Here is a 26,295-nt window from a genome sequence, read left to right on the forward strand (position 1 = left end):
CAAGATTAACAGTGGCCATGATCATCATTTTGCTCAGTATCTACCATATATCAGCTGTATATTGTACTGTACAGGTAGCCTTGTATAATGTATCTGGATATTGCTGTTCATAAATTGCTGTCAAATACCTACAGTGCTTCAATCAATATACTTATACATACCTTAAAATAAGTGGTTATTTGGGATTTTAGCATATCATTGCATCGAATTAGTGCAAAATCAGCTTGTAAAGTGAATACTGTAAACGCAGTCACAGTGTTTTGGTTCAACATGTGCTCGCGTGTACTTCCGGTGAAACATAACGATTAAAACCGATTATCTTTTCCGTTATCCGTAAAAAATCTTACTGGAATAAAATATATCAAATTATATACTTCTCTTTGGTACATTTCAGTAAAAAACATTTAACTGAATAATGTAACTGAATGCTTTCTTTCTATTTAAGTAAAAATTATCTTTTCTGAAGACCATGTATTAATCTCGAAATATGATTATAAATTCAACCTCTAAAACTTTTTATTCATTTTTCAGTTTTAGATATTGGCTGATTCAAATTCAACCAATGTTTATAATTTAATGTTATATAATAATTAAATTGATTTGGGAAACGCATTGACATATGCAAGTTACCGTAACGTACACGTGTATATTATCGGTGACGTAATTTCTGTCGTCTGCTGCACCGAATAGGAAAAAAAGTATATCAAGAACGTCGTTGCCCTCATTATCCACAATCTGTAAGTGTTTTCTTTAAAAAGGCTTTAAACTTTATCACGAAAATCTTATATAAAGGCCTATTCAAATAAAGATAAGTTTTTGTTTGCTGAAATTATAATAATATTTAAATGTAGGGTAGCACAAATATCAAGAAACATTGTAGGACTAACGTTATGTGTTTTTTTCTCATGCTCTGTGTTGTAGAAAATAAAACGTGAAGTCTGTAATCATGAACACTTCGACATATTCCCGACCACTGCTTGGAAAACAACCAGGTTTGATACACCCTTCATGCACGTAGCATCGTTTCTTTGAAAGTGGGGGGGGGGGGGGTGGGCAGACTCATCCAAAAAATCTTGACAAGCAAAAAAAAAATCCTAATGCGGGGGGGGGGGGGGGGAGGGAGCAAGGCAAGTATACCTTTAATTTACTTTCAACTCAACTGTTTATTACATTAACAGTTGTTAATGATGCTACGTGCCTGTCCTTGCTGCAGTTACATTTTGTGTACTGTAGAGATGACACATCAGTATATTTGCAGACAGCATGTGTAATGCTCTCTCTCTCTCTCTCTCTCTCTCTCTCTCTCTCTCTCATATTGAAATTAATATATCGAATAAAACAAAGGCTTTGTATAGTTGATTTAAGCATTGATTGAATCATTAATTTTTGAAAGATGCGGTTTCATAACTGCAACGGTGTGAGCATGCAAATTGAATACTAAAATGATAATGATTCAATGCTTATATTCACCTTTTTTAACTTTAGTCCCATTTTTCAAAATCTCTGTCTTATTCTATGAGTAATGCATGCTGAATATCGTGCACAACGCTGCAAGTTCTAAATACACAATTTTATTTTTCATTCTGTTAGATGAAAATAAACTTTGGTATTATGATAAATAAATAAATTGAATTCATTTAATTGTTAACATTTGTTTATATCAATGAAATCAGCGAAAGTATAAGATCAGGCCGATCGTGATCCGGTTTGACGTCGCGAGTTGAGTCGGTCATATTCTTCAAGAAATACAGAAGGATATATATCGTTTTCATATGCACCAGATTTGGTGATTAGGTCTTCTGTGTTATATATGCATAAATATCACTCAAATCAATCAATGCAATTTAATAGGGGGAAAGAAAGTTAATGTAAATATAAATCCTTTGAAAGTACCCCAGAGAAACATAAATCAGACTGTCGTGAATTACGATTTTCGCGACAACGCTGGTCATTTTATTGTTTTGATCAGTTGACATTGGTCTGGGAAATTGGTTTTATGTTGTTTCTTTTTTTATTGAAGATAATGCAGACATTTTTTTTTTATAGTGTAATGACTTTTCTTTATATCCGATAGTGTCACATTGATAAGCTCATGGGCGCAGTACTATAAAATTAAATAATACATGTAAGTCGCATGACTTCATTCACTCTAATTGTAAAAATATGATGAACATAATCAACTATGATTATAATTTGTTTAAATATGCTCTTGCTTGCTTGATTATTTAAAAGATATGTAAATTATGTAAGTTGAGTAAAGTCTTTTAACTAATCAAAAACGCAATAAATATTTTTAAATTTAATTATCATAATGGGGCCAAAATAGGCTCATCATGACATAAAGTCCTTAATTATTTTACTTGATACTAGTATTTATCAAAAAAATTATATTTGTTGAGATCCTGTAAAGAGATAATTCCAGCAGAAAATGCTGCATATCCTAAATATTTAATCATATGAAGTGTTTGGATTTTAGAAACTGTCCTTTTGTGGGACCAGAAGCTGCATTAAAAAAATTAAGTTAGATGTTTTATAAATATCAGTCCCGATCTGGCCACTTTGTACGGCGAGCATTGCCCCAATCTAAAAAAACAAAAACAAAAAACTAACAGACCCATATAGGTTACACAGGTCTTGAGCGTCAATATCGAATTGAGATTGTTAAGCAGGAAAAAAAAATATATCCAATAAAAACTACAGTAGATTCTTCCTCAGAGAAAACATGTCGCTCAAAACACCACACACAAAGTATTTATCATTAAGTTATTCCCAGAATTTAATCCAAATATCGCGGGTGACATAACATACTCTCTCTCTCTCTCTCTCTCTCTCTCTCTCTCTCTCTTAAAACTTCATAAGACATATGAATTCTGTTATTACATTACTACCATAACTTTTCCAAATATACAAAATGGGATCATTTACCATTCTTTGTTATAGCCCGGATCCTGCTGGTGGACAGTGAAAGTTTCCCCTCGGACCCGGACATGGTGGACTGTTTGACCGAAGCCATCAGCAACTTCTTCTCCGTGGCCTGTAATCTGGGGGGTCCCTCCAGAATGTCATTGTTTGGAATCATGACTTTTTCATCTTACCCAGAGGTAATTATAAAAAAAATGCAGATACTTGGCAATGCGATATAAAATTATACTTATCTGCTGGCATCTCTTTATTATTATTTTTTTTTTTACGAAAATGGGCGATTGAACAGCTATACTTTGCATTGTTGCGCCTTTGACTTATAACTGTAGTCAGCCCGGAGGGGCAGATTTACGATCAATAAGGGTTATTTTATTCTATGAATGTAGTGACTCTATAGTTTATATATTCTATATCTTCCTATCCTATTGACCAACAACCGCTAGAACTACGCATACATATGTACATTTATATTGATGATTATCAGATAAGGTCAAAAGTGCACCATCACATCTTCAGTGTTGATGTGGAAGTCGTCCATGATCGAATTTGCAAAAATTAAAATAAAGTTACTAATGATTTCAACATACGCAACAAGCACGATAATACATTCTTGATGTACATGTACATGTAGCATCCCCCTCTTCCGCAAACAAACAAAATGTTGAGGCTTGTACCGTGTATGTAATGAAAGATAAATTCCATAACCATGCAATAATTTTTTCGATGAACCGATATTTAGTATATTTTTGACAGCGTATTTCTGTGATTTTCGTATGTAAACAGTTACATGCAGGTGATCAGCTCAGCACAAAATAAATTTTCAAGATGTTAATCGTCTTACTGTATTATCCCTTTTTATGTAAATTTTGACAAGCTTGGGTGTCATATTCACATTTCCTAGTTCTTAACGAGAATTATTGCAAATATTATACCGATTTTACCCAGCTTATTTTTCTATTTATGATGTTCGGAGAACGCCTAATTTCCCGACATCGTGACAAAATACTTCGCCAATAACATGATATAATGCGCCTTATTTCAGTACAGCTCGTGCAATTCTCAATGTATCCTCACCATTAATTTCTTCTAGATTCTGTTACCTCTGTCGCATGTGAAGAGTAATTATGGCAGAATTCAAAGCGCCGTAAAAGACTTGCAATCCGCTTTGAAAAGCAGAAATTCGGCGGCGGAGACGGAAACTTCTGTCACCAGAGCCATCGAAGAGGCTTGTCGACAGTATCAAAGATATATGTCTTTCAACAGTCTCCAGGTATCGCATGCACATCCCATAAACTTCATTTTTTTTCCTTTTTCTTAATTACATTTCGAAGTCGGGTGGGTTTTATTGAATAGTACTCTCTGTGTGATGAAAACCTATCTTGCCTCTTTTATTTTTTGTTCTTTTTTGGCTTCTTTAGAATAAATAAATCTATTAACGATCAAAACAGAGACGCTTAACATAGAGATGTGAGATATAACAATGAGCGATTCTAAAGCTGGATCATTTTCATTTATTACAGATTTGGCATTGCCATTATTAGGATATAGATAAATCTATATACTTAGTATGAGCAGTATTTCTAAAATTATCTATCCTTTGTCAATGATGTACAATGCATATACTTATTGAATAATTCGCATCTCTTAGCGGAGAAAATGCAATTTTCTTCCTTAAACAGAGTTGATTCAAATTGTTATTTCAATTTTTATTGCAATAAAAATTGGCGTAAAAATAGAAAAGGATTATAAGAGAAAATGTGCACCAATTATATATATATCTCACTTGTACATGTAAGTAAAGAAATTGTTCAAAATATCCTCTGCTTTTTTCACCTTAGACATTATTTTCTCCAATTAAGATTTTATTTACACATATAGCGCCAAATATCAATGTAATGCATTCTGTGCGTCAACTCTTGTATGATCTTTAATTTTAAGAAGTACCAGAATAATAATTACTTTCAAAACGAATAGGGGATTAAAAACAACCATAGGATTTTTGAATATCTTTAGATACCGTGTACGTACAATGTATTCGTCACCAAAAAATAGCAAACACGGGCCACTCCCGCCTACAATCCATAGATTGTCTACTAATATGCATAACTAATCTATAAATAAGACATCGAGACTAATTAATAGTGTACAACTGGTCCAGTTAATCAGCATATATTTGATAAGTATTTGCCTTATCAAAAAAGTCAAAAGAATGGTAGTGCATTCAACGGAATGCTTGCTCATTATCGCTAAAGACAGATTAGGGAAGTCTGGGAAAATGTCTTTGATGTATAAAATGATCACGTGTATAAATAAAGCAAGAATGCATCAATATTGTTAATAACACAGCGCTATGCAAGAACCTAAAGAGGCTAATTTGTCCTGATCAAATACATGCCGGTCTCCAGTACGGTCCAAGTACCATTGTGCTGGACAACTGAGGGGTAATTAACCCCATTTGCTGATTAATTCTCCTCGATTAGTCATCGATTTTAACCAGATGACAAATTTTAAGGGTCAGTTTCTGGAAAATTACACTTTCATAACATTTAGATCACATTATGAAATCGACGCCGTTTTCAAAATCGATAAGGATATTTGGTTATTATTTTGCTTGCATTTGGTGTTTGTGTTGAATGATAATCAGAACAATACATTATGACATAAATTGAATTTTATAAACTTTTTGTTGATAAATAAGATATATTTGTTATTTCTTGGATATCTTTCAATAATTAGAAATACAAATGTATCATTGAATAAAGGTGCGAGGAGTTCTTCAGCAGGTAGAGATAGTTTTGATGACGTTAAGACAAACAAAAAAGATGCAACAGCAGATCGAGGAAGCTCTGGAAAGTAGCGACCTAACAAACCTAAAGGCAAGCGTTACCCCTGTGTTTCAATTCAAAGCTGAAGTAAAACCCACAAGCACATGTACAAGTAAAATGATCCTTTTCAAACGAAAAAATTATCCAGTATGAGAATATTATACTGTCGATAACATCGCAATATGCTTGACTGAAATCTATTACTGATTGTTATTTAAGGAAGTTCAAATGAAGAGAATAGCAAGTTGTTTTATTTATGGCGATAGTGGAAAGAAAGTAATCATGCATTTTTTTTTTTTACTTACATGTTGCCTTACTTTAATGGTATTAACTACGTTAAGACTTGTTGGGTTTTTTTTTTATCTACAGCGAGTCCAGTTGGTGGAGGTAGACTCGTGGACCAAAGATCTGATGGAGACCATACCAAGTCTGAGTCAGAGCAGCGGCTTGTCTTCCAACAGTAGTAGTCCAACCTGTGGACTTCTGGACGTGGTCCGTCTAGACGGAGGTTAATTCATCATCATGATCATCAAAAGCAACATAATTACTAACATCACAGAAAAACACAATATCACTAACAATGATTTTCATCAATAAAATATTGAATTTTTTCATAATTACAAAATGCATCATCATGATCATTAAAATCAGACAATCATCATAATTTTACAAAACAATCTCACGCACATTGACTTTAATGGCAGAATTTTTTTCTTTGAATGGCAGCTTTGTATTCCTGAAAATGCATAATTCTATTTGAACATATTTTATTGATAATTCCAAAGGATTGGGCAATGTACTTGTATGTAAACCCTCTCGAAAATACAAAGTCAAGCAGTGGTTAGAATAAATGATAGAAATACATAATTTCCTTTTTACCACATGAATTATAGTAAATCTTTGGTATTATGACAATTTCTAGACCTGTAAACTTTCCCTTTCTAATTTTCTTAACAATCTGTTTAAGTTACCTAATATTAAGGTTGGAATGAAGAATGAAATGAATGATTTGTATGACTATTTCAGACGGTCTAAGTCTTCAAAACTTCTTCAATGCCTGGCTTTTGAATACAGACACTGACACCGAACACCTTCACTTAGTCCTACCCGAGGATTCTTTTTCTGGTATGTATGTCTTTTGAAGCAATTGAAGCAATACCCTGATTACTTGTTACATGTATAATGTGCAAGTTGAAAAATTTCACCATATTTAATCAAAATAGTCAAATGATACAGCAAATTTTGATAAAGTTTAAAAAAAGGAAAACTAAATATCCTTTAAACTTTTTGTCTGATTTCTATACAATGAAATACCAAGCGTAGCAAATCGAGTTACTAGTATAGAAAGGAACTTTTGCTTGAATTCGGTATCAAAAGTAATGGATTAGTAACATTATTTATATAAACAAATTTACAGTTAAACATAAATATCCTATATTAAACAGTGTTGTGTGTTTTATTCGAGCTCATTTCATATGTGTCCAAAGAAACTTTGACTATCATTCCCTTGTTGAAATTGTGTGAAAATTGAAATGATATTATCAATACATTATCCTAATGATAGTAGTATATGTAAGCAAGATATCCACAAATCTGAGTGTGGAAGTAGCTAAATACATGTAATTTTAGAGAATGACATCGTCTGATACAGAGTGACCAATTTTCCCTCTCTGCTGTATCATCAACCGATTCACCATAAAATATAGCAAAACAGGTTTATAGTATACATGTACATAGAGACCAGTAGATATTTAGAATTCAAAAGTGCATTTGGATACATGTACAATGTTAATTTCTGGAAAAAAGGTGATTAGTTAAACAGGAATTTGACGACAGCCTATATAAAAAAAAATAGACACATATTGGAAAAAGAATGTGAGAGTTCGAGAAGTAATTAGAGACCTCTCCATAAATGGCCAATTAATCATTGCTTTGTTATGGATGATCCAGGGAATTGATGACCGCCCAGGCACATTTCTTTTCACTAAAAGCACCATGCCCAATGTCCTTTGTATGGACCGTTTTTCATCGTTTTCATTTACGAAGCACAAACATTGTAGAGCATCTTTCCGATGCGATTTATCATCAGTGTTTGGATCGAGGACAAGTTCATCCATCACCCTAAGTGTTCCCAATACCTGTAGAGTATCAAGTTCCATATAGGACACTTATAAGGCAATCCCTAAAAATTGGATAACTTCATCATTACCATATAGATGCGCGGACATCTAATCTAAACTTATGAAAACAGTTTTTGATGAATTGATTTATCTGTTGATCAAATGAGGGTTTTTAATTCATCAAGTTTCTGTAGCTACAGATGTCTGCATACTGAGGGTAAAGAACCAAGACCTGGTTTTTCTTTTTTTTTTCCTATTTCAAAAGCCTGATTCTGTATTTAGAAAGTAATTTCACAGAGAGGAGGGAAATAAGAAAACCACAATTTCCTTACGCATCTTTACACACAAAGAAAACATCTTGCTATATGATAGTTTACAACACTGATCACGACGGTTGAAAGATTTATGTTGATTATTTTCATAAATTAAAGTAACAAATGATTTCTTGATGGAATTCTACATTTGTAGTGTATTCCTTTTCTTTAACAGTAATCTGCGTCAATCCTACCTCCAAAAACAAAAATATAACTAATTCCTATGTTATTTGTGAGTATTTTTTCAGATGATAATTGAAAAGTATCTTAATTCTGTCTTCGATTAAGATAATGGTAACTTTATCATTCGGTGTGATTTACAAGAGAGGGTCCTAAATCCAGCCCAGCTGCCGTTTTATGAACAGTTTGTAAGTACTTATTTGACCAAATGTAGTTGCCGGAATTTCATTTCTCTCATCAGCTATACCATAGTATCCCTTCTTTTCCATAGACAGTACATTCGGAATCTGCAAGCATGAAAACCTTTCCTACCCCAAGCAAAGCTGCAGGAATGTGGATACCTATACACCGTATTATCATTACTGATACGATACCTGTACAAAACATATGTGAATCTGTCATCTTTGGTGTGGTATGTCAGTTTCTAGGAACTGTCATGTTAAGTAAATTAATGTCATCAGAATTCTTCATATTCCGAGACAAATAGCGAATGCTACCAAGACAAACGACGAAAATTGTTTTGAAAATTTGTTTGCGCTTCATTTTGGTAGCCAATGATCGTCCAAGCCACAAGCTGTTGGAAGTTAGAATGGGAAGAATTGGAGAAAAATCAGCAACGGTTTAAAGCGCTCTGCTATTTACTTATGGAGAAGGTACATCATTACATAATTCACTAACATGTCGTAATTTTTGTTGTCTCTCACACATATCCAATGCAGGATTGTTAATTTGTAGCAACAAAACCAATTTGTTGCGAGGATTTGCAACAAGTCTGGTGCTTCTACAATTTAACTCAACAAAAGCCTGCATCTGCGTTTATATTGCATTGTCAACCTTTTGGGTTTTTCATGCAAAGCAACTGCAATAGGCTGGTTTATTTTCGGAGCATTGAGCGTTGTATAATTTAAAATTTCTAATAGGATCATTAATTGCTAGAACATCAAAACTAGAAAATTTTGAGTATGAATTTCAATTTGAAGTAAAGTAAAGATTAATTAAAAGATAGTAAAAACATCTTTTTAAATTAAGGGCAAATTTTGACATTTTTGTGCAATGTGTCTGAAGGTTACCATACCGTGGAACGTTAACGCAATCTTTTTTGTTGTTGTTGTTGCTGTTGTATTTATATGCATGTCAAACTTTTTATTTGCGTTATCGATATAATACTGTGAAATAATTTATAAATCTCAATATAGCTAATTATATGTTCATGAATCCACAAAGACAAACGTGCATGTACTTTAGAACAATTTTAACAAGAACTTGGACTTTGGGTAGTTGGTGTCAAACAGCAATATGACGTAGGCCTGTCTATTTCATTGCTGGTCACTCAGCCATAGCTCTTTGAACCCAACAAGATTTGTCTGGCTTTTGACATAAGACGATGTAATCTGTGCATATTTCACCTGAAAACATCGTCATTTATAACTTGATTTGATTAAAGAAATACATAAATGAACTCTACCGAGAGTCCAAACTCTTGTTAAAATGGTTCCATGTAATATACGTGTGATTACATGTTAGGAAATGGCCCTGATAGGACACATCAAATCCCCGGACCCTAGTCTCCATGGTGGGAATAAGAAGGCAAGTAAGACTCTTCTACCTGGAAAGGCATCAGAGGAAAAGCCATGTGGCTGGTATGTATTCCTGCCAGCTCCCAACGGTACACTTCTTGTCAAAGGTATTGCCGCCAAAGAACTTCTTCTCCCGTACACTGGAACAACAGTAATGGACGATATATCGGACGAAGCGCTGGATAGTATGAGGGAAAGTTTTGAAAAGGTATAATGGTTTCAAAATCCAAGTATTCTACAAATCAATTTTATACATTTGTATTTAGTTAACAACAACAAATTAACTTTCTATGACACATACGTGTTAGCTAACTTTTCAAAGGATTATGATTTAGTGGTTTAAGACAATAAAGTGGACTATTTGATATTGTTATACTTTCATGTTAAATACTGAAATCTGATTGGTTAAGACGCAGTTAATAATATTTACTATTACCCTCAGCGTTAGCAACGCACTTGGCAACGGGTAACATTAAAAAATGTTACATGCGCGAAAATTATGCGCGTACGGTTCGCTGTAGAATTCACGTTATTCCTATATAAAAGCAGTAAAATTTTCTTAAAAATTTTAAAAAAGACATTCAGTATAACAAAATAAATAGTGCCTGTTTGGGAGGATAACAGTTGAAATTGACACCCCTCGAAAACCATTGTCAACCTCCGCTTCGCGTCGGTTGACAATGGTTTTCTCGGGGTGTCATTTCAACTGTTACCCTCCCAAACAGGCACTATTTGATATCATTAACCAGAGAATTTCATCAGTGATTCAAAAGAACTGAACAGTTTTAATTCGGCCTTGCAACTTAATTGATTTATTCTGAAGACTGTGTTTTCAAAAGTTTTCTTGAGATACAGGCTTTTCAGAATTTCTGTTATATTAAGTTAGAAGTTCTGGACAATTTCAACCCACTCCAACGACCCTCTGGACTTTATCGCTGTTTGAAGGCAAAATACGGATACGAGGAAGACAAACATACAAAGCACAAGTCCAGCCAGATCATTGACGTGAGATCGATATCTTCTGTTTTCAATCCATGCCAGAAAGTCATTGATAATTCTGTAAAACTTTGGGGTAAACCTTATGGTAGAAATTCAGACGTTTAAGGACTGTTATTTGTTTCTGCTTGAATTTGTTTCTAGTATATTTATAATATCTTTAAGCATTCATAAACCGTAAGCTAAACATGTCTTTACCCATTTTTTTCTGAATAAACACGTGTTTGCCTCAATCATTAATTTGGATCGACAAATTACTCAATGATCCTTGGCAATGAAGCGATTTAATATTTTTTTTTTATCAAGAACTGAAATCGTTAGGCATGTATTGGAACGAAAGGCAATTAATTATTGAAAAACAGATATTTTTGAAGTTTTAAATCTCCTTTAAACTCAACCCATTATTCTATATTTCATCATTTCTCATAATCGTTCGTGATCAAACAACGATAAATCCCACGCCGCACATACTAATAAAGAATAACTAGGCACATCGGTTTTGAATAATAGATGTATAGGTAAATATTTTAGATTAGTTGAAATGCATCAAAATATTTTGAAATTACTTCAGACGGTATTGATTTGTTTTCCTTTTTATAAAATTGTTAGATGTGCAGCTCCCCTAAGCAGCCATGCCCAGGAGCTTCGTTAAAAATAGACCACACGGGACGACGCCATCCGACAGGCAGAGGCGGCACACACAGAAGAATGTCTCCTCTCCCCGTCAAAGTCGGTCGGTTGAGATCCCTGGTAGAATTTCCACAGGAACTTTAATGGAGAAATTGCCTTATCTTTTTTTTGCCAGGAATTTTTAAATCAAACCAAATTTATCTATTGCATAAACCAATGTGAATGTAACAAATAAGGGATATCTAAAGGTTAATTAAAACAGTTGAAATATACAATTATGCTTTTGGTAAGTTTTGCAATACAATAAAACCAAAACTGATTAATTGGATTAAATGGTTTTTTTTTTGTTTTATGCATATTAGAAAGACTTAAATTATTCAAGTCTACTCCATCAAAAAAAAAAAAAGCACACAAGCCATTCTAATCTCGAGGGTCAGTATATGGAGTTGAGTATAACGATACGAAAATCGATTTCGGCAATTGTTTACGTTATTACCTTTTTAAGTCGCAATATATGCAAGCCTAGAAACTGCAGTTATAAACTGTATGTTAGCAAACATTGTTTTTAGTTTTGAAACAGTAAGAACTTTTAGAAAAGCTATTTGTTGGTGCTCTTAAACTCCGATTTTCTCAGCCTTAAAATATGTGTGCTTTTTTATTATAATAAACTCGAGCTTTTCTGTCTGTTAAGGGAAATGCTTTCTTTATCAGGTGAAAATACAATTAATTCAGTCAATTTTTGCCGCAATATGACTTAGCATTTGATGAAATCTCAAAATGCGACTGGTATCTCCAATCTGTCTAGGAATTAATGCCAGACAAAAAAGTGGTACCTTTTGAAGGTTTTATTTTAAAGAACTATTATTGAAATATTTACAGAAATCAAAGACCTTCTAAAAGGCTTCCCCATCTTCTAAAGTGAACATAATTCAAGAGTTTATCATTACATTTTTATGACATTTTGATTCACTTTGCCCAGATTTACTTTGAATTTAAAGGTTAGCAAGTCACCGATTTTAAATATTGAAGTAGACTGTGTTTGGAAATAATCTGCTTCACTGAAGTTCAAAGGATTATAATTTATTCATGTGAAAACTTAGAAAATATAATGTACAATATGTTTATTTTTTGAGTAAATATACCAATTCGACATTTAATCTTAACCAATTCTCCAAAACTGAGATTGAGTTGTTGGAGCTGATCCGGGTTTGTCGTAATATGTTTGAAGAAAGGTTCTTCCATTTCTCATGAAATATGGCATTTTACCAAATCGAAACATCCCTCCTCGTTTGGCCGGTCCAGAAAGGCCATCAAATCTGTCGTCTGGAGATGAAGAGTCTTCTATATAGTCTGTCATAAATTCGCCCGAATTAAAGCCGTCCCTTTGTTCTTCGTCAATTAAATCGGGGATATAATCTTGTTTATGAAATATATTCCCTAGCTTATTGACAAAAATATCGTCCGTGCTCGGCAAATGACTCACTTGGGACTTCCCAATTCGGAAGAATCTACTATTCGATCTTTTTTGCGGAAGGAATTTCTCCGGTATATCGTAAAAAGCAGGTCTTTGATATTCGTACACTGGGACGGCAGCGGTACTCATTACCAGAAATGTAATTTTTATACACCAGATACGAAAGATCATTGTCAATGGTGATCTGAAAGGAAATCAATGGATATCTATTAAATTTCTTAATTATTGGGGTTGCATTCAATAAACCTACCCCGCACAGATTGTATGAAGAATCACAGACAGAGATCTCTAAGGATACTTAATAGTGATAGGAGAACAGTTTGTATTGAATAGCTCGTCTTCCGTATGTCCGATGCAGAATGCATTTAATTCAAATTCGTACAAAGGCCCTTCTTAAAACGACAATGTAAAAGATGAGATTTTTGGAGATGCTTGATAAGAAAAATAATGTTCAAATAATGTTCAAAGAGACACATTTTGAATTTCATCAAAATGTGTCTCTGATCAACAAAAAAATTGGCGGAAAATAAATTTCAAAGAAGTGTAAAGAAATATTACGTTAAAAATGCACCAATAAAACACAGATTTCTACATTACATGTATATACATAATAAATACAGCTTTTACTTACTTTAACGTCTCTGATCCAATATCAACTCAACGAAATTTAAATCGAGTTTTAAAGGAATTATCTGTCGCACCTTTGGTTTACTTTGCGGAATCTTGCGTCACAACCAAACACACGCAAAAAATGTTCTCCGAAATTGATATTTTTTCAAAGCCTAAAAAAGGACAACAATTTCAAGTAGTATTTAGAGTGTTGCTCATACTGTCGCTGAATCCAATGTTTTATGATTATATTGCCTCTTGACAAATTTAATTGTTTGATATAAACATAATCTGACATTTTTCGAGGGGAATGAAATATGAAACCAACGTAATCATATGATGGATAAATCGTTTCTATCAATCACCCAGCCCCAACACCGATCCGCCTATTCATGTGGAGCAATCCAAATATACGTATGACTTTTTTATGATTATAATTTTTTTTCTCTTCACAGATGTAATATTTGATTTTCCCTAATGTGTATTTCACTGGCGATAATTTGTATAAATGAACCAATTGTATATCATTGAATTGTTAGTAATCTCTCAGAGGAGAACAATGATTAGCTTTGGGACATTCAAATCCAATGGCATTTCCCCAATCAAGTCTGAATTATAAATGCATAAGGTATAGAGAACACAAGTGTCAAATGTATTATACATAAGAACCAATAAAGGTAATAAACAAAAAATTCATGATCAAATGTATTATAACTCAGAATTTAAAAAGATACATGAAAAAAAAATTAAAAGATTATAAGCATTTCTTCATATCAGTAAACTGTGAAAGCAGTTTATATATTCCTTGGAAAGTAAACAATCATTTAGAAACGAAATCAAGTTCACAACCAACTTTTGATATGGTTTTACTTTTAGTGTAATAATTTTGGAAGCAGCGATATTTAATAACCCCCCCCCCCCAACCGTTTCTAGATCAATCAGTTATCAATGAAAAAGTATTCCACCGAAAGTTTCTGTTTTAATATTACTTGAAAGGTTAACAACATGAATACTTACATAATAAATTTTTCTTCAACTAGTATATTATAGTAATTGCAATGCACACTCCAAAATATCTCGTAACCACACTATATATTCATTTTTGTAATTATATTTCTAAATTGAAACAGATTCTTCATTTACTAACATTATTATAATTGAAGTGTATCTACATGTACAACTATTTAACTGTCTCAGCACTTTGAAATTTTGGTTCTTAGTCATAAGTCTTACCTGAATTGTGTTCCCTGTTGATAATTCTTTGCGTTTTTTCGCTCTTGCTTTATGTCGATGTTCTGTTCTACTATTTCAAATCAAATCTCTGTTTACGCACTCTTATTTATGATTACAGTTCTGTTTTATGTAGGGAGAAATAAATACCTCTGTTCTCATTTGACCAAGATGCTGGGTATGTTTTATTCTTAATCTTCACACAATACAAGCATTACTCTGAGATTATGCGCTTGAATACGGCCATGAAATGGGTATCTTTAAACCTTTTGGATTTTTTCCGTTCGTTCAATTGATTAATTAAAGCAAAAGATGAATGATTATCATAATTTTGCATTAGATGAGCTTCTTTACCGCACTCTTTGCTTCCATGTCGTTATCCTATGACAAAGAAAACAAGAAAACATCGATGTGAAAGGCCATCGGTTGTCACCCGGAGAAGTATAAGTGAAAATCTTACCGTCTTACACGGAATAGATCTTCTGTTTTTCATTCAATTTAGAAATTTCAGTAGTGTGAACCATCACGAAAAATGTTGTTAAAAATACAACAGATGAGCATATATCATAATCTTATCATAAATACATACATACGTAATGATGTTTATGTATCTTATATAATGAAAAATATTTTTAACCAAAAAAGACGGACCGGTAAATGTTTGTGATGGTAAGGTTTACAAACATGACAAATATGCAGCTCTAAAAGCTTTCTGTAAAATAAAGATATATATCAAGATAGACTGAGACCATAGGAATGTCTCACAAGATTTAATTTTTTTTTTTGGGGGGGGGGGGGGAGGGGGGGTTCTGTTCTTGTTTAATATTTTTTGAGGGGTGTTTCTTGTGGTTTTTGTTTGTTTGATCTTGTGGGGTTTTTTTTGGGGGGGGGGGTTTTGGTTTTTGTTTTTTTTTTGGGGGGGGGGGGGTGTTTTTGTTTTTGTTTTTTGCAAACCTGTATATAAGGTTAATAGTTATATTACTTAATTTAAAAAAAAGTATATTTGAATATAAATGCAATACATATGACAAACATGTTTTTCTTAATATATATATAACTATCGAAAAACAAAAACAGGATCTGTCATGTTGTACGTGAGCATTTTAACAACAAGCTTTCTTGAATTAAAGATCAGAATAGCGGAGAAAACATTTTGTTCATTACACACTTAAATAGGAAAGATTTAATGTTCAACACAGAAAGAATTTCCTCGGCATAAATACATTGCAGTATAAATCAGTTTTTTATATACTTACACGTGATTATTATTTATTTTTTCTTGAAAAAAAAACCCCAATATTTTTTGCATTGCAATGAAAATTGATCAATATATCTAATGCATAAATATTTACTAATCTGCTCCGTATTTTAATGATATTTTGAATGATTTTGTCAGTATATCAATATGTACGTATACTTTAATAAGTTATTAACACATTTATTTAATTATCTTTATAACATCGACTGGCAGATGATATTCTGGTACTTTTTTAAGCTTTTGGCTACTGCTCGTAATCATTACATTGCTGAATATAGATGCATCAATGCTAAAACACATATATATGCAAAGTCATGCAGACGGTGTAGGACAAACAGAACAAAAATATCCATGGCCCTTGTACTAATGTCATCGTTGCTTTAAAATTAATTGATTCGGAATTGTTTTATGGGGGAGGACAAGTATCATTCCTCCAGTAAAATTTACATTGTTTGACAATTCCATCCTCTGATCTGATAAACCCATTTCTATGCAACAGTCGAGGTGCGTTCAGAGGCAGGCACTAATGGCCCCTAACTTATTGTAGATGAACAGCTTAGTGTTGGGGAGTTTGATCAATCACCTTGGTAATCCGTTTCTCTGTTGTGTTCACCTAGTTGTTCCGCCTTGTTGCCAGTGATGAATCGGTCCTGGGGTATCGTGGTCCAATATTTACGGAGGAAAAGCAGGTAAACATGATTGCTATTTCGGTTGCTCGTCATTAGTCTTCGGTGTTTGCTGAAACCTTACGGGTGGATAATTACCAGCCAATTGTTGTCTTTGATGAAAGAAAACAAAAGTTCGAACCTATTGCTCTGTTCATCTGAAGCCTTTTTAGGATGATCATGTCAGGGAGGTTGATTATAATCACATCTTATGATGAATTAAAAGAATAATTAGGTCATTATGTTAATTTGAGCTTGATATTGATCAATCAATAGATATTTTCCTTTCATGTAAATACAACTCGTTTGAATTAATAAGTTTATTTTTCAGGTATATCAATATTTCACTGATAAATATATATACCCATTAGTATAAATATCTTTAAAGTAGTAGCAAAGATGAAATATGAAAATCTCAAATATTCTATGGATTACAAAGCATTGACGTCAAAGCTTTGTTCATACTTTTCTATTTCGTAATAGAAATTCGTCCGGGCACTATCAAATTTTGATTTGATGGTAACATCACACATGTTCGTGAAACTGCTGCATGTTGATCGATTTTCAGTTTCAAAAATACATGCAAACGATACATTGTACCATGGTTTGGGAATACATATAGACGTATCGCTGGCGAGTTTAGATAGGGTGCGGGGGCCAGGGGCATGTCCCCTTAGAATATTCAAAATATTAAGTTGCTGTCGATCAAGACTTTAATGATATTGTATGTTAATATGAAAACACGTTGAAATAGTTAAAATATCAATTAAAATTTTATTTTCAGAGTTATCTAAGTTGCCAAATATTTGAAACTCTTGAAATGTAAGCGTAAGTCCTACATTGATATTACTTAAAATAAATTATACTTTACTTCAAATAAGGTTCAAAATACCGGTTTTACCAGAGGAAATGTTTTGTTATCGTCGGTTTTAATGGCTAGTTGTCACTAGAATTAACTTGCACCAGAAGACTAATCACACTCACTAACCCCAAGAAGTATAATGAAAAGGTTTTGTTCACGAATAAAAGTGGCGACTTCTGAATTTTTTAAAGAAGTGAATCAGAGCAATGAACTTCGACATTAGAAATTTGCTAAAATGAAATAAGATTCAAACTCATTGCACTGTTTAACATATCTTATATCAGAAAGCACTTTACCAGTGTTTTCTTTCTTAAAAATATTCTGAATATAGTTTATATGATATAATCTCTAAATGATAATTAATGACGTCTTACTTGAGTGTTTGTTTGGTTATCGCTTGCATTACAAGACTCATTAACTTGAATATCATTTTCGAACCAGAAATAAATTTTGTTGCGTCCTCTTGAAATATACACAAATAATTTTTTTTAGGTGGATCAGGTATTTCATGTAAAATATTAATTCTAATAAGTCTGAACAGGTATTATCTGTTAGATAATCTGAAATTGGGGAGCGGCCAATTGGGTTGTTCGTAGTGTACCTATTTGTGGACTGAATTGAAGCAATCACTCTGAAAATAACTTTTAAACCGTCCTTATAATCAAACTTATAAAAAAAATTCAAAAGTTTCTAATAAGGATTTAGTGTTCTTGTTTGATTCGAGAAACGTTTATCATTATCATAAATGAATTTGAATTAAACAGTTTCTTTTTACTTCGATATTCTGAAAAAAGGTTGGTGTTATTTGATACTTGTACATAGGTATCGATTAATTGTATCCTTTAATAACTTTTGCATAACTTTGAGGATTATTGAAGTGGACCAATGTGACGGTGAATATGTTTGCACTTAAGAATATATACAGCAACTATGAGAAATCTTTGCACTGCACTCTTAAACTAATTGAGAAAAGTAGGTAAAGAATTCAAAGTTAACAACCATATTGTTTTATGAATGACCCAGTTTTGATCATACAAAAATTCCTGACCCTCTTTTTTCCTCTCCCTTATTTGTTGGTGTTCAACAACAAAAAATTCAACTTTTTTCCAACGTTTAATTAAAAAAAAAAATGTAGGGGAAATTCAATTTTTTGATATCTGTTGTATACATATGGGAATGATTTCCGAAATTTTGACATTAATGCGTTAATAATACATGGACTGAAAAAAACTCATTTTGCAGACACCCCAGAGATCAAACGTGCTCCTTTGTCGACAATATGAGCAATGAAAAGAGTGAACACTTGTAAGCCATCAATAATTTAGACGTTACACCAAACATTGACTTTTCCCACGTTATTGACTTGTGATGAAAACGCTTATTAGAATTAATCCAATTAATCATCGTTTGATGCAAGTTTTAAGTAAACAGCTTCTTCATAAAGCAAACAACGTAGTTAGTGCGTTTCTTTAAAGAACGATCATTTGATGAATGTATCTTGATGTTCTGGTATGATCTAAATTACAGAGTCTGTTAATGAAAATAGAAGCTATTTGCGAGGTTTGTCTGTCATGTGCAGTCTTTTTATGTTCGGGCTATAATAGTCCTTCGCTATACTATAAAACAAATGTTCATTTTGTGACACGAATTTATATGTAGAGTGTACTGTATAATATTGTTTCTGACATTTCATTCTATTGCTTTTTTTTTAAATTCTGTTTGACAATTTCATAGTAAAAGAATTTTAAAAAAATCCTTATAGGATCTTTCGGTAAAAAAAAAATTCGGATCACAACATGTTTAATTGAACTATTGTATTTATGAATATATATGTAAGTACAAAAAAATCATCGTATTTCTCACAGCTTAAAATTAACGTAGTAAATCGTAAATTTCATTCAGCAATTCAATGGCAGATTGGTTCTTTGAAAAACCAAATGGAGACGTTTGACAAACATAACCCATCTGTTTGTGAATAATCTTAAAACGTCAAAATGCTCCTATCAAGTCCGAATCGCTTGGTTTAACGCTGAACATGTTTGATTTTCAGTAGATAGCAATCTCTGGTTCTCCCAGCAAAACCTCTTGTTCCTGTTTGGTTATCTTTCTTTACGAACCCAAAATTGGAAAACGCAAGGTGATTTACTGGGTTTAATATGAAGCACATTGGAATAAAGAATCCATAGCCAGAGAACCATTAAAGTACAGGGGAGAAGTGCTCAGTTGAACATGAGGTTTAACTATAAAGAATACTGTACATAAATATGAAATGTTACAGTTTCCGTTTGGGTACACAGGGGAAGTCAATATATTTTGTTCCTTTTCAACGAACTGGTTTCATAATACCTTAATACATGTACAGATTAAAAGCCAATTCAAAATTTGGTTGATAAGCTTTATTTCAGAACACTTTCAAAAGTATTGAATCAAAAAAGCAATTGATTATCAAAATATATTAACAGTCTTTTATATAAAATATTGGTAAATTTTATCACATGAGACATATTAATATTTTATCAGTTGATACAAAAGCGAAATCACTTGTGCTACAGTAGTTTCCATTTCTTCTCTTTTCTTAAAAAAAAAAAGCACAACTACAAACATATATTTCAGCATTCATGAATAACCAATATTGAAGCATTTAGATGTGTCATGACTAACTGAGCTAACTGGATAACTTAGTAACCTTTATCTTAAAATTCAAATTTATTATTGGTTGTACATATTGTAAAGCAAAAGTTAGTCAAACTTCAAATACATTTACAATTGCTCTGTTCTCTCTCAAGTAATCTATTGCTAGAAGCACTAAAAGGACTTTTATCTAAACGTCTTTCTTTTGTTATCCTTTTGGATATTTTCACTTAAATTTAAACAGCATGTATCGCTTTTTGAAAACATATTTTCGAAAATTTTCGTTGTTACAAATACTTCACATAGAACTGTCACTTTGTTCATCGTCTATCAAATGGTTATCGCTCATGCTGCGCTTTCCAATTCGTATAAAGGAACTTTGTTGGATTCTGCCGTTTCGGTAAAGCGGATCACTTACAAGTGATTGCAGTAAGTGTTGTCGACCGATTCTCATGAAAGCCGATGTAGGGACTTTGCCAATTCGAAAGAAAGCTCTCTTGTTGAGGTTCAAGTTTTGTTCTGGTGAAGAATTGACGCCAGAACTTCTCTTGGTTACTTTGTTGCTTGAACTTTTACCGATTCTGAAAAATTGACTTGCTCTTCTAACAGGTTCGTCAGAATTTTGATTGAATGATTCTGAAGTGTCTTCATTTTCTGGGTTGGATTGACTTTTATCTTCTGTGAGATTATCGCCTGCTTTATCTGAATCCCCAGAACACTTTTTCCCTATTCGAAAAAATCCACTAGCTCTCTTATCATTCTCCTCTTTGCTATTTACGCTTTTCCCGATACGAAAAAATTTACTCGCCTTTTTCCTCATTTCTTCAGGTGAATTTCTGCCAATCCGAAAAAATCCACTTGCTCTTTTCTCCCCTTCCAGTGGAAATGCTTTTCCGATCCGGAAAAATCCTTTGCTTCTACCAATTCGAAAAAATCCACGACTTCTTTTATCGTTTAATGCACTTTTGCCTATTCTGAAAAAGCCTGAAGCACGTTTTTCGTCCATTTCGTTTAAGCTTTTTCCAATTCTAAAAAATCCTTTCCCTCTTTTGTCAATGGGAGTTCTGCCAATCCTAAAAAATCCGCTTGCCTTCTTGTTCATTGGGTTTTGGTCGACGCTTTTTCCTATTCTAAAGAAACCCTTTCTTTTGTCTACATTCTCGGCACTTTTACCGATCCTGAAGAATCCGGATGCTCGTTTTCCATCTTCATCTGCCGTGTCGTCACTGCTTTCTGGGTCAAACTCAACGGGAACGTATATTGGTGTCTCTGACTCACTATTTACAACTCGAATTAGTTGGAATTTTTCAGGAATATAGTTATCTTCTTCTTTGACAGTTTTGCTGTCAAACTTTTTATCGTTCGCTACATTTTCCACTGCACTTTTTTTTCCAATGCGAAAGAAACCTCTGCTTCTCTTATCGTCGGCTTTGTCTCCTAGTATTTCGTTGGCACCTTCTTCTGTTTTTATTGGGTGGAGAAGTTTGTTTTCGTTAATTTCGGCGTTGGTGGTGTAACAGTAAAATAAGCCTACAATGATGACATGGTAAGGTCGCAGCATTTTTAAAATCTGAAAAAATGTAAATCTCATTATATTTTAAGTATAGATAAAATTTTCACATTTATATCTAGATTTTAATTATGTTTCAGTTGGGCAAATTTGTAGCTTTTGTTGCCTGTCTCTGAACCAACAATTTTTATTGTTCTTAATAATCCTTCTTTCTCATCCTTTTTTCAAAATAAAGAAAGAGGAAGTGTCTTCAGTTTTGTTCTGCCCAATATCCATTATTGAAATATATGTGCTGGTCTACTATATTTTGCGAAAAGGTTTTGAAATTCATCAATTTCTTTTGTATTAACATTTATGGAAAATGAAACATTGTACTTTGTTTTCGGAAGGACTGGTCGTTAAAAATATAAGATGTGTACAGCTTTGCAAAATGAGTCAACATCGGAATAAATCGGCAGCAGGTTGGCTGTCGTGTTTAAGTTTGTAAAGGAAACTATCGTGGGGAACCACTGTATGTTTATACCACAATATCCGTAACCATTTAAAAGCATCTTTTTAATACCTATTCAACATTGAAAAAAAATGATAAGAAATTTTTTTTAACAGAATTCAATTTCTTCAACAACAAAAAATGTAAATTTGATATGAAGAGTAAAGAAACTATTCTACATAACCTCATTGACAATATTTGAGTGTTTCATAATGGTTTATTACTCGATTTAAATCTTTAAAAATTAAATATAATGTTAAATGTTCTAAAAGGAAACCGTCAGATTAATTAAGTTAAGCAATAAATCTTTGATTTGAGTACTGTGCTTCATGTTCACACTTTAATCAGGCGTTCTAAAACTGTTGTTATTGATGTTTCGCTATCCGGAGTTTCCATGTCAGCCCGGAAGAGTCCGGCAAAAAGCCGGATTTTTCGATAACGCTTGATGGCGTGTGAATTGCAAACACCACCCATAAACACCCAGGGAAATAGATTTACTTCATCACAGGGACCATATAGTAATGGTATCGAGCCAATATCTCTCTCTCGGTCTGATAACGGCATCGGAATTCAGCACTCTCATTCGGGGTATTTTAATTGTTTATGGTGTTAAAATACAGGCATTAAATAGATCATTTAGAAAATAATCCAAGCTGATGATATCGCATCAGAGCGGCTGAGAGATTACTAACCTATGGAGATTTGAGGGAAAAATTCCTTTTGAATTTATTTATGATAATATATCTATATCCTAATACGTGTACATAAATAAAAATAGAAAAAAGTATTTGAAAAGCACACACTCTAAAATTCACATAAATTTGCATTAAATTTATTTATAAAAATTGAAACACTCAAAAATTGGTACTTGTTCATGTCTATTTTTATTATTACAAAGTTCAGAAAAAGATTGAAAAAAAAATCATTTTATAGTCAAACTTCAAGCACCACTTAAGAGAGATATATATAATATATATATATATATAAATATATATATATATATATATATATATATATATATATATATATATATATATATATATATATATATATATATAATTTTTTTTAAAGAAAATTATTCTCCGATTATTTATACAAACCTAACGTTTTCTTCTGTATCAACTGCATAGTCTTATCTAACTACGATTTATTGCACCAAAATGCATAAAGATAATAATATAGGGACATTATATTTCCTTAAAATTTTGATTTCCTTTTTTATAGCAAAGAGAATTTAAAAAATAAATTCTTGAATAATAAAACGTTCATCAAGCAGAAATAGAGACCTGCGTGTTAAAAAAATCAGTTTTTATGAATTGATGGGAAATTGCAGACATTGAATGATTATATGTAATATATAGTCAGCCATGTCAGGGGAAATTCTATGAATAATTAAAAGTTCGGGGATTAGGAGGTGAAGTCTGTGTACTGTAATGATTATTTGATAATTTTTATTGGCTTTACCATAATGATAATGTATATTAACGTTTTATTTTTTTTTTCCTTCCCCTATTTATCACGAAATGGTATATGTACTATACTTTTGTCCTTTTCTTTTCTTATAACCACAAAATTGAAATCCGGCCGTTACAATTGTTTTATATGTCTACGTGCTTGCGTAAATAAAACGTGTAATAAGTAAGGAAATGGTTTAAAGTGTTCAAATCTACAATATCAAGCAAAATTATCCGGCATATTACATAACTATGCATTCAGTTTTCTACTGTAAAGTTATGACTTAAGCAATGACTTAACTATTAAGCTGATGTGGTTTAAAAACTTCTGAGCACAATCTTATAATTATCATTTATCAGGTGTTATTGAAAGAGAAAAAACATCTAGTGCCCCAGTATTTCTAAAACATTCAAGGATGTTGTACCCTTACATCTGTTACTTTATATTCTTTTTGAAGCTTTAGCGACCAAAAAGAATTTTTTATATGACAATTCCATTTATGGCAGAGATTTAAAGAAAGAAAGCAAGAGAGAGATGGAAAATAGGAAGGCTGTTTTACGTTAGACATTTTGTTTTAATGTGATATTCGTTTGAATCGTTTGCTTTGAAATAGGCTGAAACACGTGACTCCTAGTACTTCAAACGATCAGCTCTAAATCCACACAAAGTGTTATACTTTCCGACCAATTAAATTGGTACCTACTAGATAAACGGTTTATTGATCTGTCTAGTCAACTTCATTTTAATGCATGCCACTATAATAAAGGTCCTTTTCCCTAGTTAACAATTTTCAATTGTCAGTGGGTCCATGACAGCGATTCTGCAATAAGTCTATGACTGGGATGTTGTTGGTTAGTAAAACACAAAAAGGGTCTGTACAGACCCTTCTCTTTCCACCTTCCTCATTGAACACACTCGAAACTTCGTTTTAGGTGTTTACAAGATTGCTTACATGTATTTCTTAATTGATGAGTGTGATATTTTTTGTTTCATTATTTATTCAGATAGAAGAGGGGTAATAGGGTATTTAAAATCACATTTTGATCATTGGTTTTGAAAGGAAAATAAACATTTTTACCAAAAATAAGTATGCATGCTTCGAATTCATACAGACCACTTGCCACAGCAGAAATTAAAATGATGATAAAGATTTAAAACTTTTAAAATAAATTCAAAGTGTTAATTGGCAAACAACAAAAAAGCGGTTTAAATCCGATAAGCGTTATTTACTAAATGTGCAATGTTTGTTAATATGGTGTGTTATATATTGCTTATATATTGCTTGAATTCCGCACATGAAATTGTTAACTAAGATTTTTTATAATTTGAATTATTCTTGTAAAACATTTGAGTAAAATGTTTGTGCAGCAGGAATTTTTTAGGATACATGTACATAAAATAATTGTATCGGTTACGAGCTAAATATTTTTGCAGAAAAGTTTTACCCAAGCTTTTTACTTTTAAAGTTAGTTTCGATTCGTTCACGTCTCTCAAAAATATAATTTAAAAAGATACTTACGTTTCTGAAAAGTCTTATAAGTTTAGTCCTCTTGTTTTGCTTGGTTCTTTTTGTCGGACCCTTGTCTGCAGCCTTTCTGGGATTCAAATGAAAATTTAAAGATATATGTTCCGGTGATAAATCGCGCTGATCACGACGCTATGACGTAGGCAGGTAGAGGATCGAATTAATGCGCCTTGATCCGATTTGGTACAGCAACTGAACCAAGAGGCTACAAGCCAGAGAGCATTGTGTGACATCGATTTATTCAATTAAGGTGTAGCTTACAATAAGACTTTGGGCTTCTTAGGTTTGATATGGAATTGTCATACTTTGTTAATACATGTATATTCAATCATTGATTGGAAAAGGAGAAGTTCTCCTCAAAAACGTTACAAAAAGTACTTAAATTGGACAAAACATGTTTTTACTCTCTGTAAATCGCTTTAATTTAAAGTTTCAGTCACGTGTTCAAGTGTTAAGTTTTTACTCGAGTGGCGTCATCAAAATAGTTTAACAGAACATGTTGTAGGTAATGTATGAGTTATACGAAAGGTCCATTTTATAGATATTTGCTGGGTATGCAATATTTCTTTTCTTAACGTTTTTATACATAAGTTAAAATATAAAATACCAGAGAGAGAGAGAGAGAGAGAGAGAGAGAGAGAGAGAGAGAGATTATTTGTTTCCTTCGAAACTAGATACATTCAGTCAAGGAAAGCCTACCAGGTATTTAACTTGTCGATAATTGTCCGGAGATGTAGGGGCTTTAAAGATAATCGCAAGTAAATATTTATCAAAAGTCAAATACGTGTGGGGGTACATGTATTTCAATCATCACTATGTTGACTCATTAGTCTCCTCAAATCAATATGCTACTGGGAAAACAATATCACCGATACGAATTAAATTTATATATGGGATTTAATATGTTCTTTTTATCAATGTTTCTAAAGTTACTTAGTAAACTTACTTACTGCCCGTGACGTCTTTGGCGTATAGTGTATATAATACTCACGTAAACCAGCAGCTTTTTAGAAACATAGAAT

The 26,295-nt window shown here is 32.6% G+C and overlaps 2 protein-coding genes and 1 long non-coding RNA gene across 5 annotated transcripts; 1 reads left to right on the top strand and 2 right to left on the bottom strand.

Moving 5' to 3' along the window:
- The first annotated feature begins 938 nt into the window (after positions 1-938).
- LOC128158911 (meiosis 1 arrest protein-like) lies at positions 939-11,868 on the top strand. 2 transcript variants are annotated; one of them, XR_008240065.1, is made up of 12 exons: positions 939-992; positions 2,941-3,101; positions 4,013-4,192; positions 5,685-5,798; positions 6,117-6,255; positions 6,774-6,872; positions 8,470-8,549; positions 8,633-8,773; positions 8,913-9,014; positions 9,886-10,146; positions 10,825-10,943; positions 11,544-11,680. XR_008240065.1 is itself a non-coding variant. In XM_052821900.1 (12 exons), exons 1-12 carry the CDS (start codon positions 947-949, stop codon positions 11,706-11,708), a joined length of 1,611 nt encoding a protein of 536 aa, XP_052677860.1. In that variant the 5' UTR covers positions 939-946; the 3' UTR covers positions 11,709-11,868. The 2 variants fall into 2 exon arrangements, 1 of the variants encoding a protein (XP_052677860.1); XM_052821900.1 differs by having other exon boundaries at positions 10,821-10,943; positions 11,544-11,868.
- A 760-nt stretch (positions 11,869-12,628) lies between these two features.
- LOC128159589 (uncharacterized) lies at positions 12,629-15,003 on the bottom strand. Of its 2 annotated transcripts, XR_008240163.1 has the most exons (3): positions 14,881-15,003; positions 13,670-13,820; positions 12,629-13,222 (listed from the first exon to the last, which is right to left on the bottom strand). It is a non-coding gene; the product is annotated as an uncharacterized LOC128159589 (long non-coding RNA). The 2 variants fall into 2 exon arrangements; XR_008240162.1 differs by lacking the exon at positions 14,881-15,003 and having other exon boundaries at positions 13,670-13,937.
- Positions 15,004-20,241: 5,238 nt separating this feature from the next.
- Positions 20,242-25,463, bottom strand: LOC128163616 (FMRF-amide neuropeptides-like). Its single transcript, XM_052827250.1, has 2 exons — positions 25,268-25,463; positions 20,242-21,863 (listed from the first exon to the last, which is right to left on the bottom strand). The coding sequence occupies exon 2, from the start codon at positions 21,852-21,854 to the stop codon at positions 20,592-20,594; it is 1,263 nt and encodes a 420-aa protein (XP_052683210.1). The 5' UTR covers positions 21,855-21,863; positions 25,268-25,463; the 3' UTR covers positions 20,242-20,591.
- Positions 25,464-26,295: the final 832 nt, after the last annotated feature.

The sequence above is a fragment of the Crassostrea angulata genome, chromosome 1 (genome assembly GCF_025612915.1).
Source record: "Crassostrea angulata isolate pt1a10 chromosome 1, ASM2561291v2, whole genome shotgun sequence".
NCBI classification, from domain to species: Eukaryota; Metazoa; Mollusca; class Bivalvia; order Ostreida; family Ostreidae; genus Magallana; species Magallana angulata.

Coding starts and splice junctions, on each gene's coding strand:
- LOC128158911 (XM_052821900.1), top strand. CDS start 947: ATGAACACTTCGACATATTCCCGACCACTGCTTGGAAAACAACCAG. Junction 3,102..4,012: donor CTTTTTCATCTTACCCAGAG/GTAATTATAAAA, acceptor AATTTCTTCTAG/ATTCTGTTACCTCTGTCGCA. Junction 4,193..5,684: donor TGTCTTTCAACAGTCTCCAG/GTATCGCATGCA, acceptor CATTGAATAAAG/GTGCGAGGAGTTCTTCAGCA.
- LOC128163616 (XM_052827250.1), bottom strand. CDS start 21,854: ATGCTGCGACCTTACCATGTCATCATTGTAGGCTTATTTTACTGTTAC.